This window comes from Simochromis diagramma, unplaced genomic scaffold, assembly GCF_900408965.1.
Source record: "Simochromis diagramma unplaced genomic scaffold, fSimDia1.1 OVJJ01000706.1, whole genome shotgun sequence".
NCBI lineage: Eukaryota > Metazoa > Chordata > Actinopteri > Cichliformes > Cichlidae > Simochromis > Simochromis diagramma.
Window position 1 is genome coordinate 10,747 of NW_024387328.1, and position 18,028 is coordinate 28,774.

The 18,028-nt window shown below is 39.1% G+C and overlaps 1 protein-coding gene across 1 annotated transcript; it reads left to right on the plus strand.

The window, feature by feature from the left end:
- Positions 1 to 12,318: 12,318 nt before the first annotated feature.
- Positions 12,319 to 17,668, plus strand: LOC120717981. The gene is made up of 7 exons (XM_040006283.1): positions 12,319 to 12,412; positions 13,190 to 15,125; positions 15,211 to 15,383; positions 15,465 to 15,685; positions 15,951 to 16,080; positions 16,152 to 16,249; positions 16,426 to 17,668. Exons 2-7 carry the CDS (start codon positions 13,202 to 13,204, stop codon positions 16,673 to 16,675), a joined length of 2,796 nt encoding a protein of 931 aa, XP_039862217.1. The 5' UTR covers positions 12,319 to 12,412; positions 13,190 to 13,201; the 3' UTR covers positions 16,676 to 17,668.
- The last annotated feature ends 360 nt before the right edge of the window (positions 17,669 to 18,028 follow it).

Here is an 18,028-nt window from a genome sequence, read left to right on the forward strand (position 1 = left end):
AGCCTGTCTAAATGCTGCTGCTAGAGGTTCGATAAAAATTGCAAAAAGTGAAGGGGAGAGTGGGCATCCCTGTCTGGTGCCCCTCAGGAGACAGAAGCTGGAGGATGTCTGGTCATTTGTTCTGATACGAGCTGTTGGGGAATTGTATAATATTCTTATCCAGTTTATGAAAGAGTTTCCAAAACCAAATTTGTGTAAAATTGCGAATAAAAATTTCCAGTTAACTCTATCAAATGCTTTTTCTGCATCTAGAGATAATATTATGGTTTCGATGTTTTTATTGTATGAGTAGTCTATTAAATTAAGTAATCTACGAGTGTTTGTTGAGGAGTGCCGACCTTTTATGAAACCAGTTTGGTCAGGATGAATTAAGAGGGGGGTTATTTTCTCTAATCTCTTTGAGAGAGCTTTGCAGATTATTTTAAGGTCTACATTTAAAAGAGAAATTGGACGATAGCTTGAGGGAAATAAAGGGTCTTTGCCTGGTTTTAGCAGGAGACTAATGTTGGCAGAATTCATATTTGGTGGTAGTCTGCCATTTTCCTCGATTTCCTGCAACATTCTGTGGAATGCTGGTGCCAGAATTGTCCAGAATTCTTTGTAGAATTCTGCAGGGAAGCCGTCTGGGCCTGGAGCCTTATTATTGGGCATACTTATCAGGGCTTCCTGGAGTTCACTTGGCGTCAGTGGCGAATCCAGTTCCATTGCTTGACTGTCTAGTAATTTTGGAAGAGTTACGTTGTCAAGAAACAGATCAATTTCATTTTTAGATGGGTTTATTTGTGGTGAGTATAAAGTTTCATAGAAATCCCTAAAAATGTTGTTTATTCTTCCAGGGTCATATATTGTGTTCCCCGATAAATCTTTAGCAGCACATATAGTTGTTTTTTCCTTATTTATTTTTAACTGGTTAGCTAGAAATCGACCTGATTTGTTACTGTGTTCAAAATTCTGCAAGCGAAGTCTTTGTATAAGGAATTGTGTTTTTTTATTAATAGTTTCATTTAATTCTAGTTTTGTCTTGCGTATTTTGTTCAATGTTTCCTGATCTTGGTCGCACGCGTAGGCTTCTTCTAGTGATTTGATGTTTTTTTCTAATTCCTGAATATTTTTGTTTTCTTCTTTCTTTTTGTGTGATGAGAAAGAAATTATTTTACCTCTCATCACAGCTTTCCCTGCTTCCCATAGAACAGAAGCAGATATTCCGGGAGTGTCATTAAAGTCTAAATATGAAGTCCATTCCTTTTTAAAATATTTAATAAAGTCTTCATCTTTAAGCAATGATGTATTAAATCTCCAGTTTTTACTTGGCGTAGTATTATTCTTGTGCATTAGTGTTAAAGATACAGGAGCATGATCGCTGACAGCTATAGGGTGAATCTCAGTGTCTGAAATGTCACTCAGCAGTGAGCTGCTGACCAGAAAATAATCCAGACGAGAGTAAGAGTGATGAACATGCGAGAAAAAAGTATATTCCTTACTGTTGGGGTGAAGGGAGCGCCATGCATCGCGAAGGCCAAAGTCGCTCATATACTGTTTGATTATATTTGTGGATTGCCAATTGCGCTGAGTTCCTGTTGTATTGAGCCTATCCATTTCTTCATTTAGTCCAAGGTTGAGGTCACCGCCAAGAATGAGTGTGCAATCGAGGTGTTCAGAGAGTGCACTAAAAAATCCGTGGAAGAATGAGGGTTCATCAACATTTGGACCATATATACTTACAATACATAGTTTTTTGTTCAATATTGATAGTTTAATAATTAGAAATCTACCCTCTGGATCTATAACTGTATCGAGTACTGTAAAATTAACATTTTTATGTATTAAAATTGCTACTCCCCGTTGTCTAGAATTATAACAGGCTGCAAACACGTTAGGAAACTCAGGTGTTTTAAGTTCGTTTAAACCTGTGACAGGTCTGTGAGTTTCTTGTAATAAAACAACATCTGCCTGTAGTTTTTTAAGCTGGTTAAATATCTTTAACCTCTTTCCTCTGGTGCCAGCTCCATTTACATTCCATGTGACAAACCTCAGCATGCCCATAATTGTGTGTGTATGTCTAATGATGTACACTGGGTGTTTCGTTTAGACAGGTGGAGAAAATGTGGAAACATCCCTTGTTTGTAAATAGAAAGAGAGAGAGGGGGAAAAAAAAGTGTGGTGAGAGGCTCCATAAGTCTGACTATGTGTGTGAATATTCACTAATATGAACAAGCGTGGTTTGCTTATGTGTCCTGCAAGTCTGTGCGTGCTGTGAGGCTGTTGTGAATGTGCTGCCGTTGAGCGGATGTGTTTGCGTGATCGTGGTGTGAAAATGATCGTGGTGTGAAATATGTGACATAATGCATCATTAACACGTGAAAAAGATCAAGCAAACAAAAATCATGATAAGCATAATCAAGGAAATGGCCAATTTTCTTACAAAGATAACCCAGTGGCCCAGACAGGCCACCAGACCATATAAGGTTAGACATATCCAGTTCTGGGAACACTTTGGCGTTCCCAGGACAGCCGAGAGATATAATCTCTCCAGTGTGTGCTGGGTCTGTCTAAATACATTCATTTTAATAAAAATTAAAAAAGAGAAATGTTATATTTTGCTTTAACGATTGAGCATGTTAATTGACATAGAAATGGTTTTAACTTTAATTATTTAACTTTAGAACATCCATAGGTGCACCTGAGCGGGATGTCCTTGGTTGCCAGTCTTGAAGAAAACGAGCACATATCCAAACATGAAAGATGCATGACCCGGATACTTATTTAACACTTAATGGAGCGCTGTAGAGAAAGCTGATTATTTCTTGTAGATAAACTAAATAAGTTAAGGTTTGTTGTTGTTGGGGTTTTTGTGTGTGGCATTTTCACTGTAGCTACATTAGGGCTTCTTGGTCAGAACGTCAGGGACACTGAGCTGTGCTGGCCCAAGTAAAATGACACCAGTGGCAGCTGCTGAAGTGTGTGCACTGGGCTGATGAAGACAAAGAGGATCAGTTAAAGATATTTGGGTTCTTTTTTTTTTTCCCCAAAGCTTCTGCTCTTTGTGTTTGTTTATTTTACATGAAGGTTTTGTTTATCCAATTTTATTAACCAATTAAATGCAACTGGTCTTGCTTGCAGCCCAACTTTAAGAAGAAGAATTCCAAAAGAAAATGTTTTAATTAGACTCCGATTCTCAAATTGATATTACTGATTGGATCATATAGATGGAGTTTAGAACTTGATTTTTTTAGCCCATAGTTCCTGTATTTTGTCAACTGGAAAACACATAATGTATAATATAATAACTTTTTCATAATTATGGAATTATGAAAACAGTGGAAACATTTACTTTTTCTCCAGTAAATGAGGATAGTTTTCTTGGCAATATGAACAGCTGTATCTTGAATTTGCCAGTATGCAAGTCCAAAGCCTGCTGGTATTATAATGTAGTGTTTCTCAGTTTTCTGTTTGTAAAGGCAGCAGCAGTATATTCTCGAAAAAAAGTGTTTTATTTGAAATACAACACAATTTTTGTTTATTGGGGATATCAGTAAGAGACATAACTGTGTCAGTGAGGCTCTTCCTCTCTCCTTGTGAGAAAACTTGCATGATGTTGCAGCTGTAATGTTATCAGAATCTGTTTCCATTATGTGTCTTGTTTCTTTGTCTGAACAGCATTTCCTGCCCATGTAATGGTGGATTTCCTGTTAACAAACTAGACCCATTTCAAATGAAGCTCCACATATAGAAGTGCCTCCCAGAAAGCACAGACTCTCTTTTGCATTTGCTGCCTCAGTTCTTCCATTTCTGTGTGGAAACTAATCTATAAACAGAAATGAAAGTATCCTTTCAAGAAAATGCATCATTAACACATGAAAAAGATCAAACAAACAAAAATCATGATAAGCATAATCAAGGAAGTGGCCAATTTTCTTACAAAGATTACCCAGAGGCCCAGACAGGCCACCAAGACCATATAAGGTTAGACATATCCAGTTCTGGGAACACGCGTTCCCAAGCCTGGGAACACTTTAGGCCAGCTGAGAGGTATAATCTCTCCAGTGTGTGCTGGGCCTGTCTAAATACATTCATTTTAATAAAAATTAAAAATGAGAAATGTTATATTTTTCTTTAACAATTGAGCATGTTAATTGACATAGAAATGGTTTTAACTTTAATTATTTAACTTTAGAACATCCATAGGTGCACCTGAGCGGGATATCCTTGGTTGCCAGTCTTGAAGAAAACGAGCACATATCCAAACATGAAAGATGCATGACCCGGATACTTATTTAACACTTAATGGAGCGCTGTGGAGAAAGCTGATTATTTCTTGTAGATAAACTAAATAAGTTAAGGTTTTTTGTTGTTGTTGGGGTTTTTGTGTGTGGCATTTTCACTGTAGCTACATTAGGGCTTCTTGGTCAGAATGTCAGGGACACTGAGCTGTGCTGGCCCAAGTAAAATGACACCAGTGGCAGCTGCTGAAGTGTGTGCACTGGGCTGATGAAGACAAAGAGGATCAGTTAAAGATATTTGGGTTCTTTCCCCCCCCCCCCCCAAAGCTTCTGCTCTTTGGGTTTGTTTATTTTACATGAAGGTTTTGTTTATCCAATTTTTTTAACCAATTAAATGCAACTGTTCTTGCTCACAGCCCAACTTTAGGAATAAAGGCAATTTTCGCATCATCAATAGTAGATCAGTTTCCATGTTTAAAGGACTGCCATGGCACACTATATGCAGGTATGTACACTTCAATGAATGGACACAACAATTGAAAAACCTGAATACTGGTCAGTATTTCAATCAGTATCATTGTGACCATAAAAAATAAATATACTCAATTCCAACATCTAAAAAATGTAAGCACATTATATGTCTTGATGCATGCTCAGTTATCCAGGTAAGTAAATCCCAAAAGGTTGATTCTGTTCACCTGGACGGAGCGTTTTCAGTGGAAGAAACGTTTCGTCACTCATCCAAGTGACTTCTTCAGTCATATGCACATTGTAGATCTGACAATAAATTGCAAGCATTTAGAACCACAGACTGGTGTGCTTTATTGTTGTTTTGTCCTCTCTGAGCAAATGTCAAGCATAGTGTCCGAGCTCACCACTCCGGGATTACAGACAACTGTATATGCTCAACAATGTGAAGCCAATGTGAGCTCTAACTGGACAGATGGAAGGTTTGTCCAAGGCAGCTGCTTCTGCCTGAGCTCACACTGGAGCACGTCCAAAGCACAGACGAGGAACTCGTGGGCATCCCACACACAGACACACACAGAACAAAACACAGTTTCAGGTGCAAATGTACAAACAGAGATGAGTGTGCTGCGTAGTGCACAAACACAGCTGCTTACTTTCTGATCGTCATCGTCAAACTCTTGATGAGACTTGGTGACTGTGTTTTTAAAAGATGAGAGATGATGAGATAGCCTTTATTTGTCAGTTGCAGGTCTTTTGCCCACAACCGAGATGACAGACCTTGCCGACCGTACATACAATACAAACATCACATTGGGGAGACAGGTCAGGCCAGGTAGCGAGGAAAAAAAAACATCGAAATGTGTAACACAAAAGGATAATACAGGAATACACAGATATCAACACACCATAGCACAATAAACAGAGACAGCAACATGGGAAAGAGTTCCAGTGTGTACATCTGATCTGGGACCGCTGCAATCTTCGACTGCGCCTCCAGGTGACCCGATGCCCACATCAGAGGGGAGGTAAGCGTTGGAGGTGGCGTTGGATCCGGGGTAGGGAGGGTGATGCGTCAGTGAGTGCTTATCAGTATATGTATGTGTTTGCGTGTCCATAGTTCAGCTGAGATAGTGTCCTTCGCTCTGCCAGGCTAAGTAAACAGTCTTCCAGCCAACCCAGGTGGCCTTGCATGGAATGGGAAGGAACAGACTCAACACAGTCGTTATCAGGGAGTTTTTGTTCGGCTCCAGCCTTGAGCCCACAGCTGGCGCCGAAGGGGTAGCCGCATTATGTTGGTGATTTGTCTTTTGCAACAACTCATGAGAATTTCAAGCTGTTTTTTAACACTCCGACACTGGTTTCTCAATCTCCCGTTGGAGAACCGTGAGCTTCCCAATGATGGTATCAAACTTGCTGGTGTTTTTATTCTTTTGCCCAAACAGCCGATTCTGAGAACTCACAACTGCAGTGAGCTGTTCTGCGATGCAATCCAACTTTCACTCAAGGGTGTTATTTTGAGCAGGCCTCTCCTTGATGTATCCCAATATACGTTCAGAGGTGTTATTCTGAGTATTTACGTCAGCTGTAAGCGTCTCCAAGGTCTTAACCATTCTGCTTTCGAGCCCGTTCTGAGAAGTCGCGCCTCTTCCCATTGTTTCAATCCCAGCGGGCAGCCTTGGGGTGTGTGGTTTGAACAGCTGGTTCCACTGTCTTAATTCTCCGATAAGCCAGGGCCAAGCCAGCTCCGATCAGCAAGAACCCTGTTATCATGGTTCCGAATAGGTAGATAGTCAGGACAGAGCTTTTGTGCCAGCTGTCGTTGTTGAAGCGGCTTACTTTGATGTCCACAAACAGCCTGCAAATAGCAGAAGTGAAGCTGACACAAAGTTGGTTTGTGTTTCACATTGATCAGCAAATTTGGTGGAGAAACCAAAGAGCGACGGTGTCTTCGCTGTACCTGATGAGCTGGCACTCTGGGTGAAACCTCCACAGCTGCAGCTGGCTGCAGAGTTCCTCAGCAATGACTTTCAGTGTGAGGAGAGTGTGACAAAGTGGGTGAGAATACCAATTGTCCATATCCTTAGTTAACATTCTTGTTTTGATTTAGCCACATCTCATATGTAGTCTGCACCAGGCAAACATCTACTATCCTGGGTTTGCTTATGTTTTGCACTTTTACAGATTATGCAACATAACATCTTGGTTTAAATCAATTCTGGCAAGTTTGTTAAGTTAACATGTTATTTATTTCAACTGTTAATTGGTTTAGTTTGAACTCACCTTACTTACCTGTGTTCTAGGAACAAAGAGAAGAAATGTAGTTTTACGTCCTGTATTTATAACTTCCTGGTTAATCTGAGGTCACAGGAAGAGGCCAGGGGAAGAAAGGGGAGAATCTTTGTAATTTAATAACTTTAATTTAGAGTGTGTTTATAGAGAAAAGGATTTGTTGTAATATGTATCGACTATACACCGCAGAGTTTTATTGCTAGGAAAGATAGCAGTATACATTTGAATATTGAAATGTTTGCCTTACCTACCGAATGGAATAGTCCAGGGGTGAACTGACTATTTAAGCAGATGAACGCGGGTAGTGATGGCCAAATGAAGCTTTCTGAAGCATTGAAGCTTGTATTGAAAAACGGCTCATTACTCGAAGCTTTTCAACACAGTCCTCTCTGGTGACATCTGGTGGCCAAAAATATGAAGAGCAGCTTGAATCCACAAAATAAAACCAACTGCTTCATAATGACTGCCCACTCTACAGAGTGGAATTCTGTCTGATATTGGGCCATTATTGTGTTGCTTTAAACGTGTATTTTTTGGGGTGACAAAAATGTTGTTTATTTCTTTAATAAATAATTTTGACCAGTAAACTTTCCTTGCTTAAACATGCACCATTGTGTGGTCTTTCTTTGCTTGTGACTTCTTGATGTTGTTAAATACAATAATTGAAAAATACTACGTTACATATAATATACATATAATAATGTACAACACATTATGGAGTATGCTTCTGCTGTGAGGTCCTGCCTCCATGTACTTATGCAATTAACTGCTAGACGGGTATTTTTTATAAATAATATTACATTAGGGAAATTTTCCTATACATATTTTTGACCTGGGGGTAGAATTGATTGTGAACTGGAAAGGGAAAATGCTTATGAACTTGCAAATTAAAAACATGATGCATTTAAGGTAACCCTTTTCCATTTGTATTTAAGAATAAAATTTGTTCCACTGTGCGATGGCCGAACCTGTTCCTTTTATATTTAGATAATTTCTCCTGCCTTAAACAAAATCCCTTCACATGGCACAGAGGAGGCTGGAGTGCAGAGAAACTGGTAGAGATGCAGTTATACAGTCTACCTGGGCCCCACAAACTATCAGCTAAAGAGAATAAAGAAATGAAATTGCTGCACATTTTGCAGACTAACAGTTTAAGATTATTTAAAACATAGAATATATCTTTTTATAACATTAAATTTACAGAGTCAAGTAGAAGTCTTTCTAAAGTTATTTAATGATATTTATATTATGAAAAGCAGATTTTTGACATTTTAAGTTTTTCCCGTTTTCAGATATAATAAACACGCACAAAACAAAAGCAAACAACAAGAACACAAAGCTGGAAAACCCACCCGATTGACCAAAATCAACTCAAAATACTCCCACACAACAGAAACTCCTCTATTCCTCACTGGCTCCATATCTGTCAGTAGAAATATCAGTGGTTTGCTATCTGTCACCATCAAAACACTCCACAAATCCCGCAAATGATTCGCTTCCTTATAAACCATTGAATCAGATATCGAAGTCCTACCACAGAGAGTTTGCAGAGCGGGGCCCACGTAGCATGTATGCTTCAGGTTAGGCAATCTTAAACACGAGCACAAAGACGATGCAAGTCAGAGGATTTTCCTCTGCTGTTCTTCAAATCACTGACTTTAACCTAATATTCGTCTGAACACTGGCTCCATATTGAGTGTGCGTGCATGACTCTTAACCGAGGCAGTCCAGCTCTGATTGGGAGATAATGTTTGTGCAGGAGGGCAGAGACGTTGAGCGGCATCCATACTCTGTGTCCAACGTAGCCCCCTGGCTCCCACTGTGCCCTGCTGGGGTAGACAGCCTGGAAACTGGCTCATCTCTCTCAGGGACTTCAGGACAGAGCGGCTCATCATTGGACCTTTTTCTTTGAGGAACACATCACCAGTTAGTTCAACCAATAATGAGAATTCGAGTGTCAATCCTAACATTCAGACTCCACGTGTTGCTATAACAGCTGTTCACGTGTCACACTCGGCTCTGTAGAACGTACCGTCTAGAAAAACAGCAGCGAGTTGGGAGAACACGAAACCTCCGTCTGGACACGAACGTCCTTGACTTCACATTTGTCAGTGCTGATGTTACCGTGATAGGAAGACACAAACAGTGCAGTCACAGTGATGAATTTACTGGAGAAGAAACACAAAGCAATAAATCAGCTTTAAACAGGAACACAGTAAAATGACCTCATACCTCAGATCTGTAGCAGAAGGTGGCGGGAATGTTTCACGCGTCACGGCTTCTTTGTCAGGTACAGCTGAGACTGGAGGCTTCGGACCTGCTGAGTCCTCCTCCAGACCATCCTCAGACTTCATGCGCCACCATGAAGCCTTCTTTGTTTTGTTCTTCTGAGTCTTAGCTGGCGGTGAGGCTGGTGCAGCAGAGGTGGCTGGAATGTCAGGGACCACATGTTGATGTGTGAGATCCTTCTGTGCACTCACACTGGAAACACAACAATAACAAAGAAGATCAGTCTGCTGCAATGCACTCAAACTCCCCTCAGCGCCTCAAGAAAGTCAGCTAAACCGACTGCATGGAGCTGTGGACTCCACAGAGGGAACAAATCTACAACTTACACAGTAAAACCTGATTCAACTCAAATATTCAGACAAATGAGAAAACTGTGATTAAATGTAGCTCATATCCAATACACACCGTAGTGGAGGGAGTTTACACCTCCATCAGCCTCTCTAACATAATGATGTAATGCAGACCTGCTGTCAGTGTAAATCTCCAGGACATGTCAGCATTTCATATAGTACTTCAATTCACTAATCATTTCAAGGAGAAGAAGAAGTTCATTTTATTTTCAAACTGAGTTTGTTAATGTTTTCAGAAAATACAATTCTGCTCAGGCTGCCACACTGAAAGATTCATGCAAGTAAAACTAACAACTTTGAAACACTGACAGCCTTAACTGTGTTTTAAAGTATTCATGTCTAAATGGATCCCTGTGTTCACACTTGTTAGCAACTCTTTCCCAGATGACAGTGGTGGAGAACTATAGCTAGTTCCGGCTTATTTGGTGTTTCACTTATTGTACTAAAAACAGTGTTTAAACTATTAAATTAAACTATGTACACACATTCTAGGGAGTTTTGGGTAAGACCATCTATGAATGCTGTTATAATTACAAGAAATAAAAAACATTGAATTCCATGTTAAAATATAAAATAATAATGTTTTTAGTACTTAAATTTTTTTTTAGAATTCCTTTTAAAAGTAATACCATATGTTTAACAGGTTTAAAAGAGCATTTGAATTATATATGGTTCATTTTTACAAGTATGCTGTTTTACTGTGAAGAGGGAAGTGAATGTGTTTCTGATCAGTAGCTGGATTGAGAGAAGTTGTGATGGAAAGTACAATAAGTTTATGCATATGTGTGTGTATGTATGAACTGGACCATCTGTTTGACAATCTTTGTTGATGTGCATATTTAGCACACTGCCTGTGAGGAGCTGGGGACATTTCTGCTCCAAGCCACCGTTCAGCTGCTCACTTTTGTTTTATTTCAAGGGCCCACACCATCTCAGACATCTCTGATGATCACTCTGCATTCCTTCACACATAACTGTATATGTACACGGGGCAGCACGGTGGCACAGTGGTTAGCACTTTGCCGCACAGCAAGAACGTCCTGAGTTCAATTCCACCATCAGGCCAGGGTCTTTCTGTGTGGAGTTTGCATGTTCTCCCCGTGTTTGCGTGGGTTCTCTCCGGGTACTCCGGCTTCCTCCCACCATCCAAAGACATGCACTTAGTGGGGATAGGTTAATTGGTTAATCCAAATTGCCCATAGGTGTGAATGTGAGCGCGAATGGTTGTCTGTCCCTGTGTGTTGGCCCTGCGACAGACTGGCGACCTGTCCAGGGTGCATCCGCCTCTTGCCCTGCCCTATGACAGCTGGAATAGGCTCCAGCGCCCCCCGCGACCCTGAAAAGGATAAGCGGACGTGAATGGATGGGATGGATGTTTATGTACAGAAAACATGCCCTCCACCCTTTGGAAGCATATGACTACAGAGCCGATAAAAGCAGTATAAAAACATTTGACGTTGAAAAGACATCCACAACTACCACACTTGGACTATAAATAGCCAGTACACGGAGGTCCTCTGGATGTCAGCATTAGATGTTCCATAGACAAACCGTTTGGTGTTTCAGTGAATCAAAATTGTACATCCAAAAATGAAATATTTTTATTTATATTTGTCACCTCGATGTCACTATGCGCAGTAGATCCTAACAAATGACTGTAGAAAAATGCTTCAGTGTGAATGTTATCAAGCTTTACCATTCTTTTATATGATTATGGTACACACACATTAATCAGTTAACTATCAATAAATGTATGAAAATATGACCATTGTGTTTTATTATTTGTTAATCAGTGAAGTTGTCAATGGGTTTATGATACAGTATCGATTAAAACTCAGAAAAAAATATGAATCACTTGCGTTAAATAGAATTTGTATAAACGGAACAAAAGGCACAGAATACAGGATCATAATAAGCACCAAGAAACTAAATAAAACTCTGTAACCACAAGGCTAAGTAACAATAAAGAATAAAGGACCAAAATATAAGATTATAAAAAACACAAACTAGAAACCCCCTCATCATCCCCAAAACTCAAAACCCTGAGTACAAGGCCAAGGGACCATTACAGAACATTGGAGGTTTACTCTTTGTACCAACTGTACATTACTAGTTGTGTGTTGGTTGGTTGCCTCAAAACAGTTCAGTATTTTGTAAGCATTGCTGAGACCCTCCTTTTTAACCATTACTTATCATGATATTAACCTACAATAATATTATATGTACGGCTTGCATTTTTCAAATGTATGCAGCAAGCAAGTGAATTCTGTACATTAAGTGAATTAAATAAGAATAGACAATCTGACTATGTTACAGAATAGACAATATAAACATATTTAAAATTAAAGGAATTGGGTGTTTAGGGCCCGGATGGCTTGGGGATAGAAGCTCCTCTTGAGTCTCTCTGTCCTTGCCTGGATGATGCAGAACCTTCTACCAGATTGCAGAAGTTGGAACAGTTTGTTGCCAGGATGGGACGGGTCCTTCAGTATCTGCGCTGCTCTAGTCCGGCATCTCCTGGTGTCTCAGCAAAAGTAACTATAATTACTAAAATAACTTAAAATTATTCTATTTTCCTTATGCTAAGTGTGTCACATACTTACTGAGAAATATCTGTTCTTATGGAAACACCTTAACAAACCTATGATAATTAGCCTACAAATCCTGACATGCACTCAACCCCTCCCACTCCCTGTCTAACAGGTTTGCTGTATGTGTTGTATAAATGGGAGGAGCCAGAAGATACCTGACACCTTGACCTAAATGTAACAGCCGTACTTGTAAGCCGACGCTGTAAGTTAATTTCCTTACAATCCTCTGATTGTTGTTTTTTAGGGGAAGGTATTTTTTTAGCCTTTATTGAGAAAAGACAAAAAACTGGGAGAGAGAAAGCAGAGGGCAGACAGGCAGTAAAAGGCCTAGGGGTGGATTTGTTTCCGGGCAATAGCATGTGGGTCACATGCTCAGTCAGGTCGACTGTACCGGTGCCCATAACAAGAGTTTCTTATATATATATATATATATATATATATATATATATATACACACACAAAAGTATTGTAAAATAATCTCTGCTTGCTTAAGAAAAGCACTGAGCTAACGGGGAGTGTTGAGTTGTAATTTGATCCCATTTGCAATGTTTGGGTTGGGTTATGTTTGTTCACTTTGTTCAACATGGAAGTGGTATGGCAACCCTTGTCTAAGATATCATTGTTAAGAATATACTTCAGTATCTTAGGAATTTTGCGATTAAGAACCCGTGTAAATTGTCTCCAAATACAAATGCACTACTTTATATTGTAATATAACATTACATAGTCTGCTGCCCTCATGACCCAGCCCCATATAAGCGGAAGAAGATGGATGGATAATATTACGTTTATTATTTGTGTCCAAATCTGTTGCTCTCTATTCCAAGTTGATATTTTTGCGCAGAGTTTTGTTTAGGTTTTTGACACCATTTCACAAACTGCTGTTAAAATAAAACAAACCAAGATGCTTTTTGTAAGTTTAAAGCAGAACGAAATTCAGTATCACTTTGCTAATATTAATTCTTTCTCTCTTCCACAGGCAAGCAAAGAAATGAATTTTCCAGTGGCACAGTTTCAACTGACACTCCCCCAACCAACAGACACACATCCTGTAGTACAGTGTATATTTAAGGATAACTGCAAAAAGCTCAAGAAATTACTGAGGGACAATGACATTAATGGACTTTACCCTTCTAGAGAGTGGAGTCAATGCATAACACCATTGATTGCTGCTGTTGTAAAACACAACAGAGATTTATGTACTTATCTCTTGAAACAAGGTGCAGACCCAAATAAACCCTCTCAATATGGCTGGACACCTTTGCATTATGTCTCACTTTCCAAGGCTCCACTTTTTTTTGTGGAGAAACTTCTAGAAGCAAAGGCTGATCCAAATGGATGCCATGTTTTCACACCACTACTTACTGCTGCCAACAATGACAGAGAAGATGTTGTAAATGTGCTTCTTTCTGCTGGTGCACCGGTAGCACTCTTACCTGTAACTCATCCTGAGCATCCTGTTCAAAACAAAAGATTATCTGAGATGATTCATAAAATTGCATCGAAAGGAAATGAATTCTGTTCCAAAATCAGATATTTTTTGGATGCTACAATTGCTATTTCTGAAAAAACACCTGAAGAAGTGTTCAGAACTTTTAACAGTCAGATGCTGTTGGAAGATCCTCAGAACCATGTAACCATGATTGAACTTCTCTTTACTGTTACAGGGCCAGGTGCAGATAAATACTGCCAGGCGTGTATTAAATGGCTAAAGGAAACTGGAAATGTGAATACTTACATTGCACATGCAGCCAGTCGTTTTCCAAAAATCCCTAAGACACATGTAGGGAGGGCAGTTGAAAGTTTAAATCCAGTCTTCTGTACAATGGATGAAATAACAAATGAGCATGCAGTAGCTATAGTTCCACAACTGCTGAAACAGCTTGACTCCCAAGACAGTGGTGTTTGTGAAGCAGTGCTACAGACACTGTATGTAATAACACAGAAAACAAAAGGCACAAAGGACTGGGACTTAGACTTTTTTGAGAAGTTATGCAGAACAGTCGCCACTTTTGTAAATGAGAAGCTCCCGACTAACATCAGGGTCTATACATATGGCATATTGGCAAACCTACGGTTAATCGAACAGGCAGCTAACATTTTTACATCAGTGGGCATAACTTCAGTGCCCGAGGACATACTGACATCAGCTGACATGAAAATGAATGAAAAGCTGAAAAAGGTGGTGAGGAGTCTGAAAGAATATCTGAGCAAACCAAAATCAGAATGTGAGGGAAATGCAGCATCGTCTGTGGCCAAGAAGAAGAAGAAAAGGAAAAAGAAAAAGAAGGAAAAGACACAAAAGCAAGAAGACCTAAATGATGAAGTTTCCACTGCAGCAACTGAACCAACATCAAAGTTTTCAGTTGTAGAATCAACGTTAAATGTGAAACCTTCTGAATACAACACCATTGAAAAATCAGAAAAACTAAACTGGGATCCAGTCAGCAAGAGGTGGAAGGACAAACTGGAGATGCTTGCTGGCTCAGATGACAGTAAAATATCCAGAATCAGAAGCATTATTTATGTGAATGATGCAGAATTCAGAATAGCGAAGGGAAGTGATGGTACTGAAGTCTTCTTGGGGCTGAGAGAGGACGGCACAGAAGTTGCCATTAAGAGAATGTCTAAAAGCAACTATGACGAGCTGAAGAACGAAGAAGTAATTCTACGACATCCAGAACTTGATCATCCTTATATCGTACGATATGTTGATGCTGCAGAGGACGAGAACTTTGGATATCTTTGTCTGCAACTTTGTGAATACACCCTGGAAGAATATATCAGGATCAATGACCATGACCCACTTATGTTAAAGAAACTTGTCAAACAAGTTCTTGAAAGTTTAAAGGTGCTTCACTGTCAAAATCCTAAAATTCTCCACCGAGATCTCAAACCCCAGAACGTTTTGATTGGTAAGACATGTTTGACATTCAAGACAAAAACATTTTAATTTATGATTACCAGATATGATTTTATTTCACATAATTCCTCCTGCAGATGTTACTGGGAGGGCAAGATTAGCTGATTTTGGCATAAGCAGACGCTTACTCAAAGGCCAAACAACTCTACGTACAAGCAGTGCAGGAACCAGATGCTGGATGGCCCGAGAGACTTTAGCAGAAGAAGCAGAAGAATCTGTCATATCATACAAGTCAAGCACTGACATCCAGGTAAAGTCTGAACACAAACTTGATTAACTGAAAAATGGCTTGGTAATCATACCGAAACTGATAATATGTGTTGTTATTAAGGTGGCAGGCATGCTGATCTATTATATCCTCTCTGGAGGCCACCATCCATTTGGCAAATCCTTTAAATGTGAGTCAAACATTTATGATGGGAAGTACAGTTTGGATCATATTCAAGATGTGGTGGCAAAGGATCTCATCGAGTCGATGATCAACAAAGAGCCAAAGGACAGACCCAAAGTAGAAGAATGCTTAAACCATCCCTTCTTCTGGACTTCTGAAAAGTGAGGGAATTATTGACAATTAATAAAAAACATATTTTTATGATTCTTGATTTCTGCATGTCAAAGAAGGATACAGATGTTCATGTTAGAACAAACTGATCATCCCGGATCAACCTAGTTAAGCATTAATGCTAAAATGTTCTGCTAATGCTAAATCCTTTTATTACATACTTCTCCTTAAAATTTTAAATGCTCATTAATGCAGTTTTTTTGTATTTATTTATTATTATTTTTTATATCTATTTTTTAATAATTTCCTTTCCAGGAAAACTGAATACTTGAGAAAGATCGGTAACAGAGACGACGTTGCAAACTATAGAAAGGCTGAACAGGAGCTGATTGATTCTGTAGAAAAATGTGCCGTGGATGGATCCTTTAAGCAGTGGAAGAATAAGGTGACTGTAACATCAAATATCAAATGTCTAGATTCCTAAAATCCGCTTCATAACCAATGTTTTTGTTGCAGTTTCCACAAGAGCTGGTTCAGAAATTGGAAGGTAAAAAGCCCTACACTGAAAACACATTGGGATTACTGCGCTTTATACGCAATCTCCATGAGCATTAGTGAGTTAAACTAATTTACAAGTGACTATCTATCTATCTATCTATCTATCTATCTATCTATCTATCTATCTATCTATCTATCTATCTATCTATCTATCTATCTATCTATCTATCTATCTATCTATCTATCTATCTATCTATCTATCATACAGTAATAAAACCTTCCTTGTTCACAGTGTCAAGGAAGCAGCCCAAATTGATGTTCTGGCATTGTTTCCTGATCTCTTTGGGCATATTTACACATTTGCAAAACACCAAGGCTGGAATTTAGAGACACCATTAAAGGAAATGTTTCAAAGAGAAAACAGCGAGGATATTAGCACAGTTTTGATGATGCCATCTAAAAGCACAGAGGAGTCCCTGGGTGTCCCCGTTCAAGAGTCTCAACCCAGTGAAGTGAAAGTTGTCAGCAGCCATAAAAAATAAAATAATAACTGCCAGTAGTAGCAGAGATGTCATGTCGGTGTGCCTCCTGCTGCTCTGTTAGTTCTTAAGGCATCACGACAGAAGACACTGATCTGCTGTGGTGATCCACATGTTTGCACATAGTTGCTGTTCCTTACACAGCCCTACATTTCACCAGCACTAATAATGCACCAACTTGAAGTTAGATTTGTGCCTTCATGGATTGTCAATGGATTTTAGACACGGTGTATGATTTATACTGTCTTGTGTGAAACAAGTGCCTGATGTTTTGAAAAAGTAGTTATTGATTTTTAAAAGTATGAAAGAAATAGATTAGAATTACAATTGTCTGAGTCTCTTTATTTTAATTTTGTTTTTGTGAGGTTGTGTACTGTATTTACACACAGTTATGCTACTTTTGTTTTCTGTTCTCTTTTAGGTTGTAGTTTCTAATTCATTCATACATTCATTAAGAAACACAAGAAGAAACAATGAGGTGCACTTAAAGAGTGGAACTTGGTAAGACGGTAGCAAACAGAGGTCTAGCTCTAGAAAAAATACCATTATATTTTTATTCAGTTAATCTTCATTGTAATGTTAATGTAGCCAGGTGGAAGGTCGATATTATGGGACATGCCACTGGATGGCGCTGTTTCTTTGGGGGTAATGCACTGTATGTATTTGAGTTCACACTTGTATTATACTATCTCTGTGGGTAAGAGGGAAAATGTACCTTGTTAACAGTTTAATCTTGGCTCTGTATTTTAGCAGGAGAAGCCATGTTTGTTTTATTTCTGTATGCGTTTATATCAGACACAAAATGACGCTAGACGTCCTTGAGTTCCAGATGCTGATAAAGTTGGGGAAATAACCTGCAGTAGCAGTGGGTTACCAGTGCACAAAGCTGTTACTGGATAAGAACTGTCTGTAACAATTTTATTTCTTTATTTTTACAACCTTTCTTTATTTTCTTCTGAGCGCTTACTTTATCATTCAGATTAAAAGAACCCCAAAGATAATCTGTGTTCTGGGCTGGTTAATATAGCTAGGCTACATTAAATCGTGTGTGTGTGTGTGTGTGGGGGGGGGGGGGGGGGGGGTTGAGGAACAGATATAGAGACATTTTTGATTTCTTCCACAAATACCAGCAGTTTACACTATTATAGTTTTAAATACTTCTATTTCTGATCGCAGCCTTTCACAGATTATTAACAGAATAAATACGTTGGACATGCCTTTTGCTTTGTGGAAATTACCTCGGGCCTATGACAGATTCAAACTGTACAAACATGTATGTCACATAGTAATTGAAAAAATCTTTGTACTTAATATTAAGAGCCACAAGTGGCTTTAGTGAATATTAAGAGTTTGAGA

Excerpts from the sequence above, each read along its gene's own strand:
- LOC120717981 (XM_040006283.1), top strand. The coding sequence starts at position 13,202 with ATGAATTTTCCAGTGGCACAGTTTCAACTGACACTCCCCCAACCAACA. Across the intron at positions 15,126-15,210 it reads ACCCCAGAACGTTTTGATTG|ATGTTACTGGGAGGGCAAGA; the intron begins GTAAGACATGTT and ends TTCCTCCTGCAG. Across the intron at positions 15,384-15,464 it reads AGTCAAGCACTGACATCCAG|GTGGCAGGCATGCTGATCTA; the intron begins GTAAAGTCTGAA and ends GTTGTTATTAAG.